The 24,324-nt window shown below is 39.8% G+C and overlaps 1 protein-coding gene across 1 annotated transcript in view; it reads right to left on the bottom strand.

The window, feature by feature from the left end:
* Positions 1–24,324, bottom strand: part of WDFY4 (WDFY family member 4) — a 136,954-nt gene that overhangs the window by 4,471 nt on the left and 108,159 nt on the right. The window contains exons 49-58 of the mRNA XM_013130246.3: positions 23,930–24,047; positions 23,108–23,217; positions 17,510–17,663; positions 15,990–16,081; positions 10,586–10,798; positions 9,929–10,076; positions 8,903–9,060; positions 7,064–7,222; positions 3,089–3,268; positions 111–293 (exon numbers count right to left, since the gene is read on the bottom strand). Coding sequence (XP_012985700.2) covers positions 111–293; positions 3,089–3,268; positions 7,064–7,222; positions 8,903–9,060; positions 9,929–10,076; positions 10,586–10,798; positions 15,990–16,081; positions 17,510–17,663; positions 23,108–23,217; positions 23,930–24,047 — 1,515 coding nt within the window. The remainder of the gene's footprint in view (positions 1–110; positions 294–3,088; positions 3,269–7,063; positions 7,223–8,902; positions 9,061–9,928; positions 10,077–10,585; positions 10,799–15,989; positions 16,082–17,509; positions 17,664–23,107; positions 23,218–23,929; positions 24,048–24,324) is intronic.

Below are 24,324 nucleotides of genomic sequence, written 5' to 3'. Positions count from 1 at the left end.
AAGAAAGTGACATGGGCTTTTAGTAGCTCTGTACTTCCATTTAGGGTGCAAAAACCTGCCTCTGTTCTACAGTGAATCAGGATCCCCTTTCCTCTCTCCCATCTACTTACCCTCACTACTCCATCCATGCTTCCTGTAATGATGACACTATTTATGTCCCAATCCATCACTTCAGCAAAACAGCAGCAAACAATATGGCATTTAGGGCTGCATGTGATGTTAATGCTTGTGAGAAGCTGGCCATTGACTGTCCACAAATATAGGTAAGATCCAGCACAAGAGAGAATATCACCCTGTAACAAAGCAAGAGTCAGTGTCTCAAAATCCTACACTCATCCTCTTCACAACTCTTAAATGCTGGTTATAAATTACAGTGTTGGCCTGACTTAAATTCTGACCTTTTTTTGCTTCTGGGCAGATGATGCAAACCAGAGAAATAAAAATGCCACTTTTTTTCTCATGAAAAATGCTGACATTGTAGAAATCCAAAATAACTTTCTCAGATTTAGAAAAATAATGCAGAGGGTTTCTTATATGTTTAAATGAAAACATTTATTTAAACCTTCTCTTTCTATTTTCCAGAAAATCAGGCTTTTAGTAAAAAAGGAGACTGTCAGACTTGATGTACTGACAGGGACTGTGCACAGGCAATGGGCCAGGACAAGTGCTTTTAAATTTTACAAATAGGCATCCTCTTAAGCAAGGACATGGTGTTCACCTGCTTCACTGAGAAGCCTTTGGTGATTTCACAATCCTCCTCTGCCCCTCACAGGGAGCTTAATGTCATCACATTTTTAGACTGTGTTTCGCATTTGACCAATGACCAGCTCAGCATTCAGTGGTCTGCATTTCTGATGCAGAAAACATCCTTTGCAACTGAGTATATCCTCTCCCTTCTATACAGGTTGCAGTCTTACATGTCAGGAGCATGTGTAAGGAGCAAAACCAAAGGTAATCCCTTAGGGGCAAGAAACATGAGACAATGATGCAATTTTAAATGTTTTTTTTTTCAAAAGTGCATTTTGATCAAGTTACTAACTGAAATTCCACCTAAACTTTCCATCCTTGATGCATGCTAAGAGCCAGCTAAATAGAACACCATCAGCAAAGTCATCTGATTCCGGCAAAGGCCTCTGTGCCCTTAAATTAGCAGCATGCATCTGGATAAGATCAACTAACACCATACTTCACCCCTCTCTGATTTGGGCTCTTCATACTGCATGGCAGAATTCTGAAGATAAAACAGGAATAGCACATTTGAAACAGAGTTGCCAATAGTTAAAGAGATTAAATTTCAGCTACCTTATCTGCATGTGAGCACATAATGTCCAGGCATTTGGTAATGATCTGCAGTGTTTTTCAGGTCTAGACCAGGGATTTAAAACTAACTGAAATCATTAGTTACAGCAAGCTTTTACAATCCTTCTTAGCTTATAAAGTTTTTGGGACAGCGCTTTTATTTTGTATGTACGTGATACAAACACCATGAGATTTGGATCTATAAATGCAGCTTCTAGATGCTCTAATATAAAAATCAACAATCACATACAAGATTTAGGGTTCTTATTTCACAGAAATGTATGTGGTTCAAAGATTTGCTTCTTTCAGAGCATTGCTTCAGATTGCTCTGAATTCTCTAGGAAAAAACTTTGTTGCTGAACGTGTAATTTTGTGTCAATCAAAATATTTAATTTAGCACAATGGAAACATTTTAAAAATTAAAATTTAAACAAAAACACATTTCAGAATTTAGCATTCTGTTCGAATGTCAAAAAGAATTTCTTCATTCACAACATATGGACCCCTTCATCTTTTTTCTTTGAGGTTTCAGTCATATTTTCCTAAGGCTTTTCATCTTTTAAATGAACCTTTCTGCAGACTAGTGTCCAATCATTTTAACCATTCACACCCCAGAAGCTGGAGAACTACACTTGAATCAATTACCAGACTGTTCCTGGCACAGACAATCTCTGTTTCAGACAGCTCCAGAAGAAGAGCTACAACTAAAAAAGCTGATGTCAGTGGTGGGCTGGTACTTAAAAAGGAGAGGACTCCACCCTTTTTGGGTCTCAAGTCCATATTCTGTACCAGCCACCCCCTCAGTTTTAAATGCTTGGCACTGCTTCAGCTGATTTTATAAGGCACCACTGAAGTATTCTGAACTGGCCTGCTGCACTGGACATTTTACACTAACCAGGACCCCCCGGGGCTGGGAGATGAGCTGGCACTGGACAGACTACTTAATTCTTCCCCCACTCCAATTATTAACCATCAGACTGCATGATTAATAAAACTCAAATAGGAGATGACTGTTTTGGCACAGACTAAATAGAGAATGTCTGTCCTGTTTCTAGCTGCTATGAACTCAAATTTGCCTCTCCTGGTACAAGCTCCACTACTGGATCCAACCTCGACTTGTCTGGGAAGCTGGAACCCTGCTCTAGTATATTAACAGAGAGAAAATACAAATGTGCAAGCAACATTTCTGGGAGGTCGAAGGTTGGAAAAAAAATCATTCAGAGTGTTTACAGCAAAATACAGTACAGAAAAATTTCCTATCAACATGCATGCAATTCTAACAAGACACAGACCACAACAGACTTACTTATACCCACTGCTATCAAGTGCCCCCCCTAAACCTGAGGGTAGACGGGAAAGCAAAAAGTCAACATTGTCACCACACAGATGTAAAGTAGTTGTTAGCTGAGGCATCAGACTGAGGTTTAACATGTCTCAGCTGACATGGCTCTGCTGCATGAATGTCAGGAGAAATTAATGAAATAATGGAGGCAATAAGGTTATGGGTGAGCCAAATCCAGGAGCTGCTAGGGCTCTGTAAACTAAAAGTTGTTTAATCCTGCTATCTACCCATCCAAAGATGCTTCTACTTAAGCTACTCAGTCTAAGATGTTGCTTTTAGTGCTTGTATCTCATCATTAAGAACACTATTAGCAATCTCTGTAGAAATAAAAAAAAAAATCAATGTATCAGACTCTCAGGATGTTTTTATGTTGGGAAGAGCACCCATTAAATTATCATGAAATGTTCATGGATGCATCAGAAGAAAGAAGATAAATGAAGATCTTACTGTTGAATTGTTGATGGCAACAGAACACAGGCTTGCCCTGTGGGCAGGAAGCTGGTTTATGTACATCAGCTGGTTCAGGTCCCAAATGATGCAGGTTCTGTCATCAGATCCACTCACAAAGATGCTGTAGGTCACAGATGCAGCAAGGCAGGTCACTGCCTGAGTGTGCCCATACAAAGCCTGGTGGGGAAAATGCAACCAATAAACCAGAGGCTGGCTGATTTACTGGGGAACCACAGCCTACTGTCATTTGCTTAGTAAGAGCAAACAACTTAGTAATTCTTTGGAGAACTGGAAAGGGTATGAGTGGAAATATCAATGCCCTTAACTTGTGATTGAAAAAAGTTGAGGTTCTAAGAAATTATATGACTTGCACAGTAACTCAGGGCCCTTGGTGTACGTTTGAGACTACAACAGTGCTTTGCACTTAGCAATAACACACCATTCTTCACTTAATACCATACAGTTTTAAGTAAAATTTATGCTTGGAGATTACTATTTCTCAATATTTAATAAACATTTTGAAATAAAACTTATCAGGATGTATGTCAGTGACCTTCCCAGTCTTTATCTTTCTAATATTCTAATTCTAATTCTAATTAGAAAAAAGTTCTAATATTTTTCCAAGTTTAGTTAAGAAGAAAAAGAGTATTTGGGGAGAAATTTTGCTTTAAAGCCAGATAGGAATTCCTTTCCTTCCCATCATTACACAGCATTCTCTGTTTGTTGTTTTATAGGTTCCAGAGACATAAGAAATGCCCAGTTTAGCCTTATTAGAAGAGTTTCATAATGACAGACTACACTTAAAGCAATTTAATAGCAGAGATAGAAGTCATGGATTGAAGTATACTGATGACGATTAATACAGCATTCTTAAGTGACAGCTGTATACATTTCTGCTGCATAACTACTGATGACAGAAAAGCCTGTAGGGCAACAGAGAAAAAGTCCTTCACAGCTCTCCTAAAAAGCTTTTCAGGGCTCAGTTTTTAGCTGCCTTACTGTGAAAACTCAGACTCGTCAGTTTTAATGTTAGTTTTAACAGTAAATGCATATTCCCCGCTGTCTTTCTCTACATGACATAATTAGCACATCTTCAGAGTCTATCTCAGTTTAGCATGGAGCAGAAGAGCCACATGTCCCAGATGGTTTTTGAAAACACATCTCTCACTCTTTTCCATACTGTGACTGTGAGACTGAAATCCTGCTGGCTAACATGTGCTGCCACTTGCCAAGGTTACTAGGACAACATTCAAACAGTCCACTGATGCAGAAGCTTAGCTGCAGCAGGCTATGCACTACTGAAGGTGAACTGCAACTGCAAGGGATGAATTTCAGCTTGTGATTTGCTCTACTCGCAAGACCTGCTGACTAAAAATCCTGGAACAAAATGGGATTTCTGGACTGGCTTTAGAACAGTCTTTTTACAAAGGACAGGGCATAACCTGCTGCCTGTGCTCAAGAGCTGCACAAGACCTTTGCAAAAAGAGCTGGGACAAGGCAGGTTCAAGGACTTCAAATTTCCCTTCCTTCCTCCAAAGCATGAAAGAAAACATACCCACTGTAACAGCATCCAAACTGCTAAGTCAAGCTAAGCTCCCACACAAATTCTAATTAAACTCCCTTTTTTACTTTTTTTTTTCTTTTAAGCCAGTAAGATCCTACCTGGCAGTGAAGTCCTTTAAATAAAAGTTGAGTGTGAAGCAGAGGGTTAGACCTGAGCCCAATTATAATCCCTGCTTCAATTCACCAATGTCTCAATGCATATTCATGCAAAAACTACTGCATGCTTTCAGCTCCCTCCCATTTTCTCATTATTGCTCAGGTTTTCCCTCAATGGGAAATGTCCTGCAGCATATCTGGAGAAAGAACTGTGAGACCTATCTCCAGAGGTAATTCACAAATAGCAAAAAACAGAAAAATACAAGGTTCACTGCAGGGATACTTAGTCCAAGAAAACTTAAACCAAGTTTGACCATCCAACTGAACTGGCTAACATGGACACAGATACTTCACAGCTATGTTCAACACGTCCCTGAGAGGTCTGTGTGGCAGACAGCAAATCTTGCCTGGATGCTTCTCCCAGTCTAGTGTTTCATTTGGCTCAGAAATTCTGGGGTCTGAATTGCACATATTGCTCTTCTCATGAACACTGAGGGGACTGGTAAATCTCATGGATCAATACTGAGGCTATTATGCTCAATCTTTAGTATTCCACAAAACTGTGTAAGCAGCCCCTGTTAAAAAAAAGTGGGGCAGGGGGAGGGGGGAAAATGTCTTTTTTTCCTGCTGAAATGTAGTTTTTGTACTTTACTACATTCCATACTAGAATATGCCAATCCCATGAGACAGCTGATAAGTGAATACCATCCACTTATAGCACATCAGCTTTACTTAAGCAAAACTCACTCTCTCAGGAAAAATGATACAATTTTTTGTTCAGCAGAAAAAGCAGCCACCACAAAACAGTGAATTACATGAAAGCAGCAAGTAATTCACTGGAAGACATATAGAACCATAGGTCAAATTTACATCTATGCCAGACAGTCATCAAAAAAAGCCTCTGCTAGCAAAAAGAAGGAAAGATACAGTATTTGTCATTGAATGATCTCATGCCACTTTGTGGACTTTGGATAACAACAGATTAATCACAGTGGAACACATCAGCAAAGCTGATTTTAGATTGTTAAAGAGAAAGGTGTTCTATTGGAGATAAAATACAACCTCTTCAAACAGTTGCCTGAAACTAAACTGACCCCCTGATTGGTATCATCATGATGTTGATGAAGATTACTGCTTATGCTTTTCTCTATTACTATCTCTTCCATTTCTACACCCATGTCCTGCTTTGGATTAATAATCAGCTGGTTAAAAAGTCATCACTGAAGATCTCATCTAATATTTCTGGCTTCTCAAGCAGGAAACTTTATAAAACTCGGACGAGAAACTTCCCTAAACACAATTTGTCTCCTAATTTCAACACACAAGAATTTCAGATAAATGAAGACCTAAACCCTTCTCTGGAATCCCAACAGGGATTTAATGAAAATTCACATCATTTAATGAAAAACAAAACATATTTTGGCTCAGGTTACAGGAAACACTGAAATACCATCTGAATATCTCTTCAGAGCAAATGAACAGAAGAAGCTTCTAACACTGGGAGAATTTGCTGATTAGTGAACCCTTTATTAGTTCATCTAAAGTAGCAGTGTTTTGTGCCTCTTGATTTCTTAGGGAAAATGGGTCTCATTTTGCCTTTCAGCTATAATAGAGGTATATACCAGTTTTACTTGTAAAGCTGAGAACTCATCATAACTGCACCACAAAAACCTTGTATATGAATTCGCTTTTGTAAACGAAATAGCATTTACACAGCTATTGATGACTATAGATGAGCTCTAAATCAACAACTAAAGACACTGGGCAATAAGGACACAAACTGTATCATTCTTACTGGATGCAACCCTACGTCGTGAAGTGACAGATAAACTTTTTATGTTCTGAAGTTAGTTTGAGAGAAAAGAATCAAGAACTTTGCCTAGGTGAGCTTTCATCTTCATCAGCTAAGTTCACAGGGTGTTTTGGACATCCTGCCCATGGCTGTAGCAGGCCAGAAAGAACTATTAGCATTTCCAGACGATACTGTTTTTTGAAAGTAATCCAAGGGCTGGCTGCACTTCAAGTGAGGAGAGCATATGCTTTAACATCACTGTTTCTGTGATCATAATAGACTTTGGAAATGCTACCAAAGGCAGGATAAAAAACAACCATTTTCATAAATATAAACTGTGGGAATAAGGCGTATGATCAGCACCTGTCATGATAATAGGCTGTCACATGATACTGCTGATTGGTTTATTTTCTGCCTTCTTGATTCATCCAAAGGTATTTCCTCTGCCAGTCGTATGAAAGAAAGAAACAAATCTTTTGGCTTTCATTGAGTTTCTATAGCAAAAGAACCATAGTACTGACCTGTCTCAGGTTCAGATATTTCACTTTGTCCTTGACCAAGGAAAACTCCCAGATGCACACAACTGAGCTTGTTCCAGATGTGATTATGGTAGTTGCAGAAGGACACACAGCGCAAAGGCACTTTCCCCAGTCTGCCATGCACTCAAATGTAGTCATGTTCTGTATGAGAAAGCAGCTTTAAGATCGGTGATCATCTGGTGATATCATGCATTTACCAGTACCAAAGGGTAGATTAAATTTTCTGAACTGAGCCTTCATTTCTTCAAAACCATGAAAGAAAAGCTCATCTTAACCAGTCTTTTTGCTCGCAGCACAGCTGCATAATAGGAACATGCACAGACTGTGGCTGCATACAGCTGTGCCATCCTCCAGGGGCCAAACAGGAAGGCTGAACAAAAGTCAATGTCCTATGTCTTAGGGCACCTGAGTCCAAATCTCTCTTGTGCCACAGATGTCCTCCATAACGTAAGGCAAGCTCATCCTGTCACCATATAGTGACAGAATGCAAACATTCAGTGTAGATTAAAGTGAAAGTTCAGGTTGTGATGACCACTGATAACAGTGCCTGGCTCTGCAACATTCCTCTTACTTACTTGGATTGAAAAGACAAAAGCCAAAGCATTAAATTCCATTCTGTGCCAACTTCTCCATTAGTAGCATCCAAACCAGCCTAAACCAAAGTCAGGTCTATTACACATTTCCACAATTATAGCACAAACATTATTTTGCTCATGTTCTTCATTAGCTCTGTCCCACAAAATGGGAACAACATTATGGTGCTAATGATTCTGGTGGGGCTGAATGACACAGCTACAAAATCATACCACAGACTGACCATACCTTTACCTACTTACAGTGAAGACAAGAATTTCTTTTAAGTTCATGTGCAGAGGCATGGTTGATCCAGAGAGAACTTATGTTCGACTCTCAACTATTTCTCACAGTTGACTGTGAGAAGTCACACTCACTATGCTCAGTGTCACTAGGCTCAATGACACCCTGACATTTGAAAAGGCAAAACAATTTATACCTACAGCAGCACTATGTATTGCCAAGCACTGAGTGTAATTGAAATCAGTGGAGAAAACTCTCAATAATTTTTACCAGGGAGCAGAAAGTAAAATACATCTCAAGGCTTTTTCACTTTCATTGACTGTGATTGTGTCTAAAAACATAATGGTGTGGCTTCCACAAATACCCCAGTCAGTATCTTACTGAATGACATAATCTGCTATTTGGTACCCAAGCTAAATCAAATAACTTCACATTTCATAACATTGTCCCAGACATGTCTAAAGATCAGTGTGTTTATGGTAGAGGAAGAAACTGGATCTGTCAAGTGCCCCAGCAAGCAGTGTGATGACACAGACTGTTGATTTTTAACAGTAAAGAAGTAAGAGTATTAACTTTCTAGAATAGAAGGCATTATTTTGAATGAATGCACTGGGCTAAACTTGGGAGCCAGAGGGGAATTGACAGATGGTCCTATTGTAATTTCAGCAGAAAGTTCTGCACAATGAAATTTCTAATCAGTGGCCAGGAGACCTTGTATTGTCATTACAACCTATGAAATGGGTTTTCTCCTTCATTTTGCTGGACAGCACAGTCACTGGAAGGAAAACTAGAGGTAATTTAGAGAGGAAATGCTACATTTTGAGCAGTGTAGAATGACTTTGTGCTCTCTCGGGATATCCACCTTGAGAAGCCTGACTGTGAGAAGTCCTATACAACATCTTCTGAAACCAGCTCCCTGTAGCCTCTGAAATGGGTGCCTAAACCAGCCAAAGACCACAACATATCAGTAATTTATTTTTCTTCACAGATTTTTTTCATATTTACCTTCTCAGACCCATAGTTGCCAAAGCAGCAGGTGAAGTCCTCAAATCCCCAGCAGAATGTTTTGTTCCAAAGAGGAGGAATCAAAACTTTATTTTTTTCAACAGCCAGAATGCCTTTCTCAGTATGAACAATGTGCCCAATAGCTCCCTTGGGGCAGTCTGTCAAGACAAAGAACATATTTAATCCTGCTGGGTTTAGAGCAATTAAGTTAACTTTCCTCCTTGCACAGCTTGTGTGGTGAAACTGGAAAGTCCCATAGCTGGGGTCAGTGCTGTGGCTAGGTTCACAGACAGAAATGGATTCTACAACTGAGATTCCAGGCAGAATAGTGGAAATACTCCTTGCCAATGGACCACATATATCCATGTAGGGGGAGTGATGTGCTTCAAAGGAGGACATGATAATGACACTGTTTAACAGCAGTGTCATTAAGCTTCTTTTCATTGGCAGACTTGCCTTATGCCATGCACTACAGAGGATACTGGGCATGTAGTACAGCCCTTCTGTCCCCACAAAGATGTATGATGTAAAGAACACCACCACGGGATGAAATCATTGACTCCAAAATTTTTCAGACTTACTCATGGTAAGAAAAGCAGAAGGCTAAGAAAAAGATGAAAAATAAAAGATTTGAAGATCAAGAAGTTGAGAAACACAGACAGTATTTACTTTGCTGTTAAATATAAGAGAATGTGAAAGGAAAACAGTGAGATTTATGTTTCAATTTAGCATACTCAGAATGTAGAAGAGGGAAAAGATTTAAGTGTCTTACTAAAAAATAAAATAAAATAAATCTGTAAATCTGTACTGAACTCTACAGCAGAAGTTTCAAGATTTCTTCTGACTATTTGAGTGTTTTCAATCCCCACTCACAGCACACAAATAGTGATTGGCAGAAGGGATCTTGATGGTACCCACTCATACAAAGCTGTGTGACTACTTTTCTGTTCTTGAAAAGCCAGATTCGCCCCATCCAAGCATTCTGTAATTATTAGCTTATAAAATGGACCACAGCCCCCACAGCACCTTTTATTGTAACTGGTGAGAGCTTCAGATTTTGTAGGCTGCTCATAAAAGGAGGAAGAATTCCACTTGAGTGAAGGGACAGCACAGACTCTCTTCCTGACAAATTTTTCCCGTGGGCATTCCTGGATGGATGTGGTTTTGTGAAGAGCTAGAACAAATGAATGGCATTGAAAAATTAATCTCTCTTTGACAGATCATGCAGGAGAGACACTGTTTAAATCCTTAATCATAGACTCTAGGACATGAACCTCTTCATTACAATAAAATCTTAACCTTATTACATTTTCATCAGATTGCATCCCTTCCTCACAGAAATAGGAAACTAATCCCAGCAATTTGGAAAAAAGAGATGAAAGCATAGGTGAGATTTTGAGCTGCTTTTCTTTGTACCAATTCCCAGACTATGGGTTACTCATGTGACTATACTAAAGGAGAACCCAGATTTGATGCCACAGCTGTATGGCATACAACAGGAACTGCATGACTGAAAAGTGGCATCACACATGTGTGAGTGCATACTGATGTGTTACACAGTCTGGAGACATTGACAGACCATCTTTCAGATTTAAATCAGACAAGGTTCTATTCCTGCTTTCCACTTGAAATATTACAACATCAAAATAAATTGTTCTCTTTATTCTCATGATAAAGTGGTACCTGCTTTGGTATCTGTCCAAAGTTGCTAATAAAACCCAGGATGGTGCTCTTAATCAGAGGATCTTTAATGTTGTTAAGATCTGTTTTGTCTCCATAGAAGTAAGGATGATAGGTGTTAACTGCCTCCACTGCAGCTGAGCCATGCTGCTTGTGGCCAAAAATCAGATCTATCCAGCGATGAAGGTGTGCACTGACATAGTCACTTTCCAGTGCCTAAAAATGAAAGAAAATTATTTAATTCAGTAGAGTGTATCAACTACAAATGCATTACATCTTTCTTACCCTTGCTGGAGACTTAAATTGTCAGCAAGAAATCTTCACATTTTCTGTTCCTCCAACACTACCATTCTCAGCACATCCTCACAGAATGTGACTTTTTGAAAAAATGCAAGATGGATCCCCACAGAAAAAGAAAGGACATTGTGCAGAATTCTTGACTTCACAGACAACAGGAACAGTATCCTCAGAGACAGCACAGACAGATTCCACAAAACAAGGTGCAAGCTCTCCACAGATCTTCGCACATCTCCAACCTCCAGCGTACATTAAAGCCTGTGCTATCATGTCTTCCCCAATACTGCTGCTATAAACAAGATGGTTTAAATGAGCAAAACATTTGTTAGCATTTGATACCACCACTTGGCTCTACAGACAAACCACAGGTGAATTGCTGTTTGTAGAAAAAAGTCAGTCTTAGTTAAGACACACATTGAATAGCAGACTTTATTTGGGAAGATACACATATACATAGACTGGAAAGTGAGATGACTAGAAGAGGGACTTGAATTTGGGTCTGAAGGATACATCAGGAGAGGCTGCATGCCATGAACCAGCAAAGAGAATGCAGAGATTGTAGTGAAATTGCAAGGAGTGCTGCAAGTCAAGACAGGGAAGGGCTTTGCACCAGCAGGGTGCTTTGCCTGGTTCAGGAAGGCAGGTGTATGACAGAAGTGTCAAGATTGTCTGGGTTTGATTAAAAATTTACTACCCTTGCAGGGCCCAAGCACAGACAGTTGCAGCATCAGATTTCCTTATCCTGGAAAAACTTGGGGTCTAATCTTTTTTTTCCCAAAATAAGACATAATTAATTTTGATTGCATTTGCCACCCATAGTGGCAGGTGACTAGAAGAAACAACTACTACTGAAGAAAACTGGTAAACTGTAAGGTAATACATCCACTCTAATGCAGGCTCCCTAGAAAGCTCAATGTAATCAAGCAGAAAACATGTGCTCAGAAGATCCAGACAAGTTCAGAAGCAGTGGACACAAGTCTGAATTGCACCTTTTCCCACCTCCATGTTAGCCAGCCTTACCCATGAGGCTTCACTAAATGGTACTGCCATAACCTGCCTCACCAAAATTTTGTGCATTCCCAAATGGCCTTGCCCAATGATTCAAGCAACAGTGTTAAGCATTATTAAAAATACTTTCCTATCTCCGAATCATTTGACTGTGCAATACTCCCCAGCGCTCAGTTAAAGGTCTCCCAAGCAGACCATCCCACCCAAAGCACAGCAGAAATAAGCAAACTAATGGGATCCAGAACAATGGTTCATTTCACAGAGCAGATAGTTAGCCCAGTGCAGCTGGTTTAAATGACCCTGCCCACAGCTATAACGATCACACAGCAGCTCAGAGAACAAGCACAGCATACAATCTGTCCCCTGCAAACAACAGGAAAGCACTTATGAACAGACTCAGAACTCATCCTTATTAATAAAAGCAGTTAGTCTATGAATTACAAACTGTAAATTTTGCATGGCATCATTGCCAGAGCAAAACAAAGCAACCAACTGAGCTGCAACTATGCCGCCCTCAGTATTTCACTGAGCACTATGACAAGCCCAGCCAGGGAGGAAGAACTTGTGGTCTAAGGAGGAAGTAAATAAATTCTTCAGTAGATTAGATTCCTAACTTATTAAATGTGAAACAAGAAGCTACTCAGAGTTGTATGCCAAGAACAATTCTCTCTCATACTTTTTAAAGCAATAATCAAAACTCAAAACAGTGTTGACCTGGATCTGTTTAATGCACCAAACTTTCTGTGAAGCCTCCTAAAAATGATCGTGATACCAGTAACAAGTACATTCCCATCTGGCAGATGATTTCAGAGGAGACAGAAATGATCATCTTTCAGAATTCAACTCTAGCTTTTCATTTCAGTGAACTTTCCCAAGCAGGCTAATCAATCTTCTTTCCACAGCAAGATTTCTTGCACCTTCCTGTGTAACACCTAGTACTAGCTGTGGTTGAAGAGAGCATATTGCACCAAGCATACATAAGGTGTGATGAGGTTTGGCAAATCATAAAGAATATGAGTCTATAAACATGATCTTTCATGTGCTAAACAGTTCCAATCTGAGATTTGAATTGATTTGTACAAGTTGTGCAGCTTTATCAGCTGTGCCAATGTTATCAAATAGTGCAGCTCAGTGGAAGCAGGTCTGTAGAACAGAACAGATGGTAGAAAGGGCCCAGTGTCCCCATTACATGCACTGTGGGAGCTTTACTTGAAACTAGATCTAGTCTGCTCCAACAGGCTGACTGCCACCAGCATCTGGAGTGCACAACTGAAGTGCAGCCTTTGGTTTCGTTTCATCCACACTAAATCTAGTTCACACAATCTGAGATTGCTCTACAATGAGAGCAAACCCATGCTATGCAGGGATGATGGATAGATTAATTTCCAAATTGCACCCCTACTCCAAAGTGCAAGGCAAAAGCAGATGTTCTTCATTGTATCTAAGTGTCTTCAGAGTGCTCACCATTACACAACAGTAAAGAGTACAGCTCAGTACTTCACATTCCAAACAAGCCACAATGTAAGAGACAGCGCTTCTCCCTATTATTTTCTTTAAAAAAACAACAGCATAAAGTGGCAGCATCTTTCAGGCATCCATGCTTTTCTGTCTGTAGCAACCTCTGTTAGGGAAGGACAGTGTTGTCTTTCCCATATTTGAGAAACTGAAGAACAGAGACTAAGCACCTTGGAGAGCGTGAGAGAGAGCAGAGAAAGGAACCTGAGAGCCTCTACACCTCTGTGCCTTTGCTAGAGTCACTGGGGAGCACCAGGGAACTGTTGCATGTCCTCAGTGGTCAAAGCCTATTTGCAGTGGGTAGTACTGACTTGCTTCCCTGCAAGGGAAGGGAGTGGACACTCCCTAAGCTCAACTCTTCATTTTAGTAAGGACTGTACGTTAAGCAGCAAGCCTGCAGTGCACACAGTACTTATACAAGGATCTTCTTCCTCATTGTAAGTGTATCATCATGTGGTTGCAGGCACATGTAAAAATGAGAATTAGGTTCTGGGAGAAATTCAGACAATAGTATTTTCTTTCCAAATCAGAACAAAAAGTCCAACTCTCAAGTTTCTCATGTATTAAAATTTTCTTCCCTTCCCTAATTCTAAATTTGGAAAAAATACATCCTTTTATTTTACTGAGAATGAGGCTATATACCGATACCATACAGTATTAGTAGGAACAACTACATTATAAAATACTATTTCAGTTCAACCTGTAAGCTAATATAAGCATTGCAATGAAAAATTCATTTTGATTTTTTCTGATAACAAAGAAAGTTGAAAGGATTTACTGAGACATTTTGTTGTTACTACCGACACACTCCCATTTCAACTTGGCTAGTTTTCTGGTGAAAAGCTCTTACACACATTTTTTTCCCCAGGCAGGTCTTCCCACTATGTGCTTGTCAGACAGTAATATAGGACTATGATCTGAGTTACACAGGTAACGGCTACACAAACAGAAGTTAAAACAAAGGACAAGAAGATTAATGTAGCTTCTGCAAAGGGACTAATCAATTACTGAATATGTTGTAAATTCAATGTGCTGGCTTGGCTTAGGTTACTAAACTGTGTGGCAGCACACCACAGTCTAGCCGCTAGGCATGGAGATACTTGAGACCTGCTAATAATAGTAAGCAGCTATTCTCCACACCACGTAACTTGAAATACCATTAATTCACAGTCTTTCATATATTAGAGGCAGGATTCTGGGGAAAAAAGTGGTAGATGTCTACTTTCAATCACATTTTCAAATGACTGAAATCAATATTTTTAATAAATATATGGAAAAGTTATTCATTTAAAAAAAGTAAAAAAGCAAGACAGAAATTTAACTTACTGTAAATATTTTTTAGCATTATTGTTCTGACACAGATATGAAGTGTTCAGGTCATGAATTTACAGTAGAGACTAACAGAAACCTTTTAATTAATTAAGCCAAAAAATTAAATATCTCACTATACACTCCACTGTCCTTAAAAAAAAACAAAAGCAGGACTCCTACACAAAAATGTGGCAAGCACAGGCTTAGATCATATCCATGTTTAGACAGGTCAGAGGTCAGAGAATTTAAAACAGCATTTGGAGAGGTGAGCTGAGGAAAGGCTTGTTTGGAGATACCAAAATAGAGAAGATAGTTGTATCCACATGTTTTGATACAATCACCTACAAAGAGATCATACAGAGTGAAAGCTGAACCCCCAAGAGCAGGACCTGCATAGGATAGGAGAGGTGAGAAGAACTCACTGAGGCAGAAACTGAAGATACACAACAAAGCAGGATGATGCAATGCCTTGAAAATCGTGGACTACTTTTTTAGTTCCACCAAAGCTAACAAATAGAATCATCATACTTTTTGTACACATCAACAATCTGCATGCACTTGCAAATACAGATTGACTCCTTTTGCCAGAGGAAATCTGATGAGGTAATACAGGGGCACAGTAGTACAGCCTCTCCTCTTTTTAGCAATAACAAAGAGACCTGCACCAAGATAGTGTGCTGCAGTCTGTGTTCAATGCACCATCTTTCATACAGAATTGCATTTGCACTTACTACTACATAGCAGGTGACATCATACAGAAGTTAAGACTTTCTAGCTATTAATAGATAGCGCTAATTGCAGTAAGTCTCAAGACCTTAAAGCTATTTGCTTTTGGATTGCCAAGGCTGACTCCATTAAAGGCAGGAAGTCACATTAGCTTTTCCCTCCAAAACAAAAAAAGTTATTGTAGTCCTGGCATGACTCAGATGGAAGTAGACAGTTTAAACAAAAACAGAGCTGGTTAGCAACAACATGGAACTGTATGCGTATAAATGCTATCTGAATGCATTACATTATTTTCACATCCATTTACGGGCTGAAATACATCCATACCACAGACATAGATATAAACCTCACCTGGTGTGGAAAGTTTGCCTTGTTTCAGGGTGAATTGTTAGGCAGACAAGTAGACATGCAAAGTTGGGAACTCACACAAACTCCACACAGGCAGGATGCATTTGCAGCTAATGTTTTGATTTGTGACTTTGGCCTTCAGAATTTCATTTTTATTGGGACCCAGTTCAGCATTTTATTAGAAATCCTGATGTTCACTGACCTGTCTGTGTAGGAGAATGAATTTATGGGGGTCCCCATCTGCCCAAGGAGGAAGCTGCACATCTCCCAGCACTGTTCCATCCTGCATGCAGCCTGCAGGAATCACAAAGGGAGAATTATATTGCAGCTTTTCTAAAACACCGAAGTCAAAGGAAATTGAGGTGATTTTCTCACATGAAGTTTCAGGTTCTACATCAAATATAGTGCCACAGAACACTTTAGAAACAATTTCTCTTGGGAGTTCTGATCCAGTAATAAAGCACTTCTCAGATGTTCTAGTAACTGTCACTAATACAGTAAAAATAAGCATGTTCTCAGCACAAACCATTTTAGCACAGATAGCAAACTCAGACAAGACAAACCTGTTGGCACAATTTCAGTTTTATACATAATCCTGTGGGCCTAACTGCCAGGTATTCCTACTAAATCTGCCACTCAGAGGGATTATGTTCTCAAGACTTTTGCAATCTGATTCCTTTCAGAAGGCAAGCATGTGTTCTAAAATCAGAGCAAAGGGTTGCGCAACTGGATAAATTAAAATCTAAGTTGAGGCTCAGGTCTGTAACTCCAAGTTTCTTTATGGTGTAGCAAAGAACAGACTTAGGCTCTTGGCTTTGCCTGTCGTAAAATCTTCCTCTATATTTGTCATCTACTGTCAAGATGCTCATGTCTTTTTTAGGTCCCTTAATTCCATCCAGGTCAGTCTCTGGAACTTAATTTCAGCCAGGCTCTATTTCTTGGCCTACTCTCAGGATAAAACTACTCCAATGCTTTCTTATCTTTTAACAATCTTCTAACACCTTTTTTTCCATTCAGTTCTTATCTTAAAATGTCTCATTTCACTGAGTTGCGAATTTCCTGTAAAGTGAAGTGAATTGTGACTGCCATACCTATTTCTGAACACTATTTTTTTCTGGATTATCCCTGACCTTCCATCACTGATGCAGAAAGGTCTAGAGAGAGTGTACATCCAGAAGGGATTATGATGCTGCGTGAGGTCAGGGACAATATATCAAATTCATGCAACTTGTGCGGAAACTTTCAGGATGACAGGAGGACATTTAGCAAATTTAATCACCTTGTGATCTCACATCAGATTTTAAAAAGTCTCACCTTTCATTGACATGATTTAATAATTGATCTGCCTTCAAAATTCAAATTAATATATTGTTCACAGCAACATAGATGTGATGATACAGCCCAAATTTTCAAAAGCAGCCAACTAGATTGCTTATACAAAAATCTGCCTTTGTCTGACAAAATGCATAATTCCTTTGTATAGTAACTAAGAGTAAACACAATCCTTTCTGAGCTGGAAACTTGGTTCTTTTGATATCTTTCACTTGTCAGAAGCTTGTATTCTTGTAGCCTTATTTTGATAAAAATTGATCTCTTATTGCTGGAGAGCCTCATCAGTCCACATAGTCAAGGGATCAATTCTCGATATATGATCTACATCATTTTCCCCAGCAAGATGCTGGTGAGCAGAAGGGGAGCACTGAAGTCCCTGCTAGAACTTACCAAGTTCAAAGTGATTTGCATTGGTTAGGAATTCTGGCATGTAGAAGAATTCAGGGGTGAGCTCCCTGACATCACTCATGTTGTCCTTTGATGCTGATTCCCACGTGCTCTTGACACTGTGAAACATCCTGTCAGCAACATCGAAACTCCCACCCTGTGAAATGGAGACAGACAGAAAGACTGCAGTGTGAATAATCTGTTAAATGAAAAGCAGATGCAAAATCCTAACGAACTTTGCAATAATTACCTTATCACATGTTTGATTAGGTGATAATCCCAAGATCTGTCTCAACTCTATTTACTGATCTTTCATTAGAGACTGTCTTAGACCTAATTTGTAGATACGTAGATTGAGAATACCATGAAGCTTGGAGTCTTAGCATAACTTTCAGTAACACAAGGCAATCAAAAATAATCATTGGCTACTAGAGAATATCAGCATACCCATCACTAATGCTTCTGAGGGCAATCAATGCCTTTCTTCCCAAAGTGATTTGCAGGCTGTAGACACAACTTCAGCACTTTCACTTGAGCTATGACCCAAACAGTTGCGAAAATTATACAAGAGAAAAAACTTTGGGAAGGTGGAGTACCACTGAAATAATATTCATCAGAGACAGCCAAAGAGGAAAGGCACAGTTCATTCCTTATGGTATGGAGGGACAGCATAAAGAGGGGAAGAAAGGAAGTGGTAGGACAAGGGGCAATGGGTGTAAACTGGAGCATAGGAGGTTCTATGTTAACATCAGGAAGAACTTCTTTACTGTAAGAGTGACAGAGCACTGGAACAGGTTGCCCAGGGAGGTTGTGGAGTCTCCTACATTGAAGATATTCAAGGCCCACCTGGACAAGTTCCTGTGTGATGTACTCTAGGTTACCCTGCTCTTGCAGGGGGGTTGGACTAGATGATCTTTCGAGGTCCCTTCCAACCCTTGGGATTCTGTGATTCTGTAACATCTGGGTCCCAAGCAGAATTGGTGTGTAATGAAGGAGAAACAGACTACCTCACATTCTGAGAGCATTTAAACACATTTAGTTTAACGAGAGTCAAACGCTAGACAAAAGCAGTCTTAGCAGCAGAGGACATCATTCTGAAGCAAGGCCTCAAGAAGAATGAAAATATATAACTAACTCAGTGAATGAAGCCTATATTCCTTACACTGGAACCATATATGATTTTCTAATGGGACTGTAGATACTGTAGGCAGTTGTGAAAATCCAGGTTTACTTTTACGTAAGGATTCCTACATTAAGCACAAAAGGATTTATTTTAACATAAAAATTCTTCAATAATGAAAATAACCAAATCAAGGGTTTTTATTTTTGAGATCACCTGAATGAGTTTGTCAGAAAGAACAAGCTGTTTCAGGAAGTAGCTGACTTTTTAACAGTTTATGTGAGAGAACCAAATTATTTCTTAATACCTAGTCGAGGTTCTGGCAGCAATATAGTTGCCCAGCTCCTGTATGCTCTCAAGCTAATATAGGTACTTCTCATTGGGATTAACTAGTTTGAATTATACATCATCGGACATAACACTACATCTCACTGTCAGGGCTCAAAAGAGATTGACAGAGATAGAACAAGTAACTTTAAATAGTTCTGCAGTGCAGTGAAAATGTATGAATGACTGTTTATCCTCAACCATTCAATCCTCAAAGCTGTTTCGCTAGGCAAAAACAATAAGCCACTGGGATTGCAGAATGAAGACACTAAAACCCAGAGCTAGCGCAAGAGTAAATCTGTTCATGAATGTGAGATGCAGTCAGGCTCTGTGTGTGTCTGACTTCTTGAGAAAATTTGATAGCTTTTGGTTAGTTTTCTCTCTGCTTGTAGACTGTTGCATGTGCCAGATGATGAGGATGCTGTCCTGCACAATAGTCAGCTGAAGCTTTGATTTGCAATATGTTAAATAGAAAAATAACATCTAAGGATCCTCATGCTGTAGGGATGGGATCCCACTCCCATGGACCAGATGAACCCTGTGCAGCAGTTGCCAGGTTGGTTTATGATGGTAAGAAGAACTGCCCTATTGACTCCCCAAGTACCTGCACACTTATGATGCAGCTCCTTTGGATCTACAAACTCTGCTAAGTCTGCAAACTGCAAACCAAGAAATAACTTTTGTGGTATCTTTTGTTAGGCAGAAACTGCCCTCATGTATAATCTATCAAAACACAGGAGGCAATAAACCCTAAGTTCTGAAGCCACATCTCTTTGCTTGCCTTTTGAGAAAGACTCTCACCAAAAGCCAACATGTATTCCAGATGGAAAGACCTGTCCTTGTTTCCCCTGAGGTGCATTCTGACCCAGCTTTTGGTTCAGCCTCATTTCTAAATGACGGCATAGCTCTGTTGTATCTCCTTGTGCTTCTTCCTTATACCACTGACAACTGTGAAGCCTTCCCACACCCACTCAAGGGATTGAGTAAGAAAGTGGCTAATCACATGAGTAAGCCTAGCTGGAGTTAATCTGATGCACAAGGTCATCTTGTTCTTGATCATTATTAGGCAGGGACCCTCGGAGTCAAATTTAAATTGAAATTAAAACAGAGTAGAAGAGGGACTATAAATAAATCAACAGCTAACAAGTATCTCATTGAAGCATATTAAAGGGCTTTGTATATTTAATCTGCACACAGAACGCTGTGTCTGGTGGTGATTGATGCTTTTTCATCTTTTTTTGCAGCTTTTATGAGAGCTGATGGTAATCTCCTGAGAAACAATATGATTTGTAATAAAAAGATTACCTGTATTAAATAAAAATAATATATACATAGGAAATGCTGTTAGCACGACAAATCTGGTTAAAGATATTACCACCATGAAAAAATGTGATTTTTTCCCTGGCTGTCTAATTCATTTTAGGGAAAAGTAATATCTTTAAAACTTAAGCCTGTATTATTTATAAAGGAAGCAATAACTGATTTTCCCATTTCCTATATTAATAAATTTATTTGCATATATTTATATCAGAATTAATGAGTTTTCTCTCTCTATGAATGCAAAAACTGCACTGAAAGGGAAAAAGAGTATCGAGAATTGCTTTATGCCTTTAGATTGCAAGTCGACACAAACTCTCTCAGCTTTTCTGAAATGTAGCAAGTTTCTGTTTCCTTTCTTTTCAGTAGAGGCCTAACACTGGCATCAGAAATACTATCAAAATATGCTTTTTAAAACTAGAGTTCAATGGGGTATATACAAAGCAACTAGTCAAAGTGATCTCTAGAGAGAAGTTAGAACTTCTCATGCTTATAACCCTAAGCATCACTGGTACTTGGTGGTGCTTTAAACCTGAGGACCTCAAAGTGTTTCTAAGAGATAACTGTGAAGGTGCAAAGTCTTACCACATGCCCAGAGATGCTAAGAAGCAATTAGCTTCAGACAGTGCTTAAATGACTGCTCAAGAGTCAGCACACAATGAAAAGTAAGAACCCTATTCTCTGTAAGTAACTATGAGAGGTAAATGTCAGGAAAGATCAGCCTGCTAGCTGAAATGCAACACCAGTGGGATAAGGATATAAGGGCCAAAAAAAAAAAAAAGCCAAGTTGAATCAGAAGCAAGTCCCACTAATTATTGAGGCCATGGAGTTCTAGAATGCCTTTCCAACAGAGATACTAAACACAGAAATCTTTGCTACTTTTTGTCATACTGAGACCGATTCCTGAAAGTATTGCAGGGGGCACTTGACTAAGGTGAAGTGTAAGGTACCCTTCAACAGCTCTCTGACAAACCAGTTTTTCACCCATTCCAGTACAATAATGCAAAGCACATACACACTTTTCTCCAGAGTCAGATCTCAATACACTTATATGAAACATGAGAGGTTTTGTAAACTCCTGTACAGCTCCTTTACTAGAAGCAAAGCTTCCTCACTGCCCTCTTCTATGGTCACGTGCAAATCTTGCAAAACAGGATGTTACGCCAACACCAATTTCTCACAAGGTGCACACCCCAATTGTCGCACTTCCTTGTGCATTCAGAATGGCAGTTTGCAGCTATAAGCATTGCTTTTCCACTTTTTAAGATGCTGAGAAGCCTTCACAGCTCCCAGCTCAGCACCCTTTTAAGGTCTTAAGTTTGGGAGCACTCATTTTCCAGCCTGCTCTTGCCTTGATAATACAATTCTTGGGTCTCACAGTTAGCAATTCCTATGCCACTATAGGACGAGTCACCTGGGGGAACTGACAGGAATGAGCTCAGCTGAACATGAAACAGCATAAGAGCAAAGGGATGAGAATGGAAAAAGTTCAACAATTTCAGTGGATCCATATCCAGACAAAATTGAGTGCTTCAGTTCTCAGCAGCCTTTGAAGACAACTATCCCCACAAAATACACTGGTTACCTGCTAATCACACATAATCACAGCCGTAAAGCAGCTACTCAGACCGGGAACTTGTTATGCATGAAAAGTGTGCCAGTGAGATACAGCAGCCTTTGTTGTTTACAACAAGAAATAACTGCTCCACAGTCATTCATGACTGCAGCTAACATATGGCTCACAGAGTGCAATGGTAACTATTGCCTCAGGTGGTTCACTAACCCATCAGCTACTGCTGGTAATAGCCGATATCATAGGGCTTATTACTTAATTAGCACAGCGCTTTATTTGTATTAGTTCATTAAAAGAAAAAAATAAAGACCAGAACAACAGCAAAGCACTTGGAAAGCTGCAGGAGGTATTGCCAGCTCTTATCATACATAAAGAAGTCTCTGAGTGTGGAATGTTCTGGTCTTGTTGTCTCACATTGCTCCATAAGGATAGGTAAATTTCAGCAAGACACTCCTTAAAAATACACTTTTAAGGATCTGTCCTCCTGGCAGACTGTGCTATAACACAACACATATTACAGAAATAAAGGAAACAACTGTCTGCTAAAGGCTGCGTCTGTGCTTGTGCATCAACTGCCTGCTGAAGGGAGCAATCAGGAAATTTGGTGCCCCTCTGTGCTGACCAGGTGGGAAAGGCAAGGTCAAAGTTCCTTTTCTATGAAATTAAATTTCATGGTGAGTGCTTTTGGCACTGTTAAACAGTGCCAAGTTCAAAACAAGCTAAAATAAAATATTCCTTCTGGAGCACTGGATGTAGCCTCACTCCACTTCTCTGTCAGGGAGCTGATCCCATGATCCCTATCATTTCCCACTCACTAGAACTTGTGCGCCCTCAAATGGCCCAGGAATGCTCTTTATGCCATCACAGCCAACCCCAGGTTCTTGCCCATTGCTTCATTAATGTATGGACACTTGATTTTAGAATACCTATCATGAAAGTCTCATGCCCCAAAGTCAGAAGCTTCTGTTTAGACAGATAGTAAAACATTGTCTAAGTGATTACATGCCTCAGCTCTCACAAAAGGCATCACAGGGCCAAAAGTAAACAAACCTTCTCCCTTTAAAGAAAACAAGATCGTCAGGCATCAGTCATACTCCCATAAAGATATTTTCATTGAATTCAACAGACATAACAGAGATCCCTCACTGAGCCCAGAGTCCGCAGAAAATGTCAAAAGAATTAGTCCCCCTACACTACACAGACACTATAATCTGTTACATGGTTTATACTGAGGTGCAGTATTGAAGCTATCTTGCCCTCTTACCTGCAGAGAACAGAAGGTCTGGGTAAATGGCTCAATTCGGACCAGGTAAGATGCCACTATAATTGCTGATGAGTAGTGAGTACAGTAATGGCACTGTGCTGACAGGTCTCCTGGAAATTGGTAAGAAAACATGTTCCAGTGCAAAATATCACCAGTTCAAGCACATAGCATCCAGTTACCATAGCACAGCTAAATAGGTAGCAGGTCTGTAGAGCAGATATGTTCAAGGATCTGTAAGCAAAAGCACACTTTGCATATTCGCATTTAATGGGAACAGTTACTACTATCTCTGTATGTTCTTTTTTTTTTTTTTGCCTTCCACATTTCATTTTCTGAAAAATAAGGCCTTATACTTTCCAGACCATCCCTTTCCCCATTAGTGCCAGAGAAAGTCTTGATCTCCACAGTTCAACAGCCTTAGTATCCTGTTTCCTTTTCTTAAAGTAGCTGTTAGCTAAGCTGCATGCAGCAGTCTTCTCTCTGTAGCTTAGCTAACAAATGAGACTAATGTGTTCAGCTTGGCTAACAGCACAGACTTTTCCAGGGAATATTGCTTTTTTGCTGTAGCCTCTCTTCCTGCCCAAGGGAAGTGGACAGAATGCAGCAGTTAAAGGCACATAAGGCAGTAGTTACAGGAGTAATTTCTATTCAAATCCTCAACCAGTTTGTATCCAGAAGTGAGCGGATCACCTCGACATGGTGTTTCCCTTAGCCACAGTTATGGAAACTTTTTGGGTGACATTTTCCAAGGGATTCATGAGCATCCCTAAAGGCCTGAGGGCCTCAAACCTCTGCTGTCTGTTAATGTCCTAAACCACTCACCCTCACTCTTCTCCACCTCATTGTAGCGCTGGATGAACTTGCGTTTCCTCTCCACAGTCTGTGCTCCCATGGGCTTTGACAGGTCCCGAAACGTATGAGGATTAGTAAGGTTTAGTATCTGAAAAGTAAAACCAGCAAAGATGTAGATTTTTAGTCTTAGACATCATGTTTAGCTCAGTGACACTGGACAAAAGCACAGCTTATTGGAAGTTTCACCTTAACAAGAAGGTCACAGTTTTATTACTAAAACTCCCATCTCCAGAACAGGGATGGCACTTGGAAAGAGTGGCAGCCTGTGCCACTGAAAGACTCACAAGGAGGTTCACAAATGATCTGGCAGGTTGCAAATTGCTGTCAAGGCATTTTTCTCCAAACTACCTTGTCAGGGGTCACAG

Source organism: Melopsittacus undulatus, chromosome 4 (genome assembly GCF_012275295.1).
Source record: "Melopsittacus undulatus isolate bMelUnd1 chromosome 4, bMelUnd1.mat.Z, whole genome shotgun sequence".
Taxonomy (NCBI): domain Eukaryota; kingdom Metazoa; phylum Chordata; class Aves; order Psittaciformes; family Psittaculidae; genus Melopsittacus; species Melopsittacus undulatus.
This window is presented reverse-complemented; position numbering and strand designations above follow the sequence as displayed.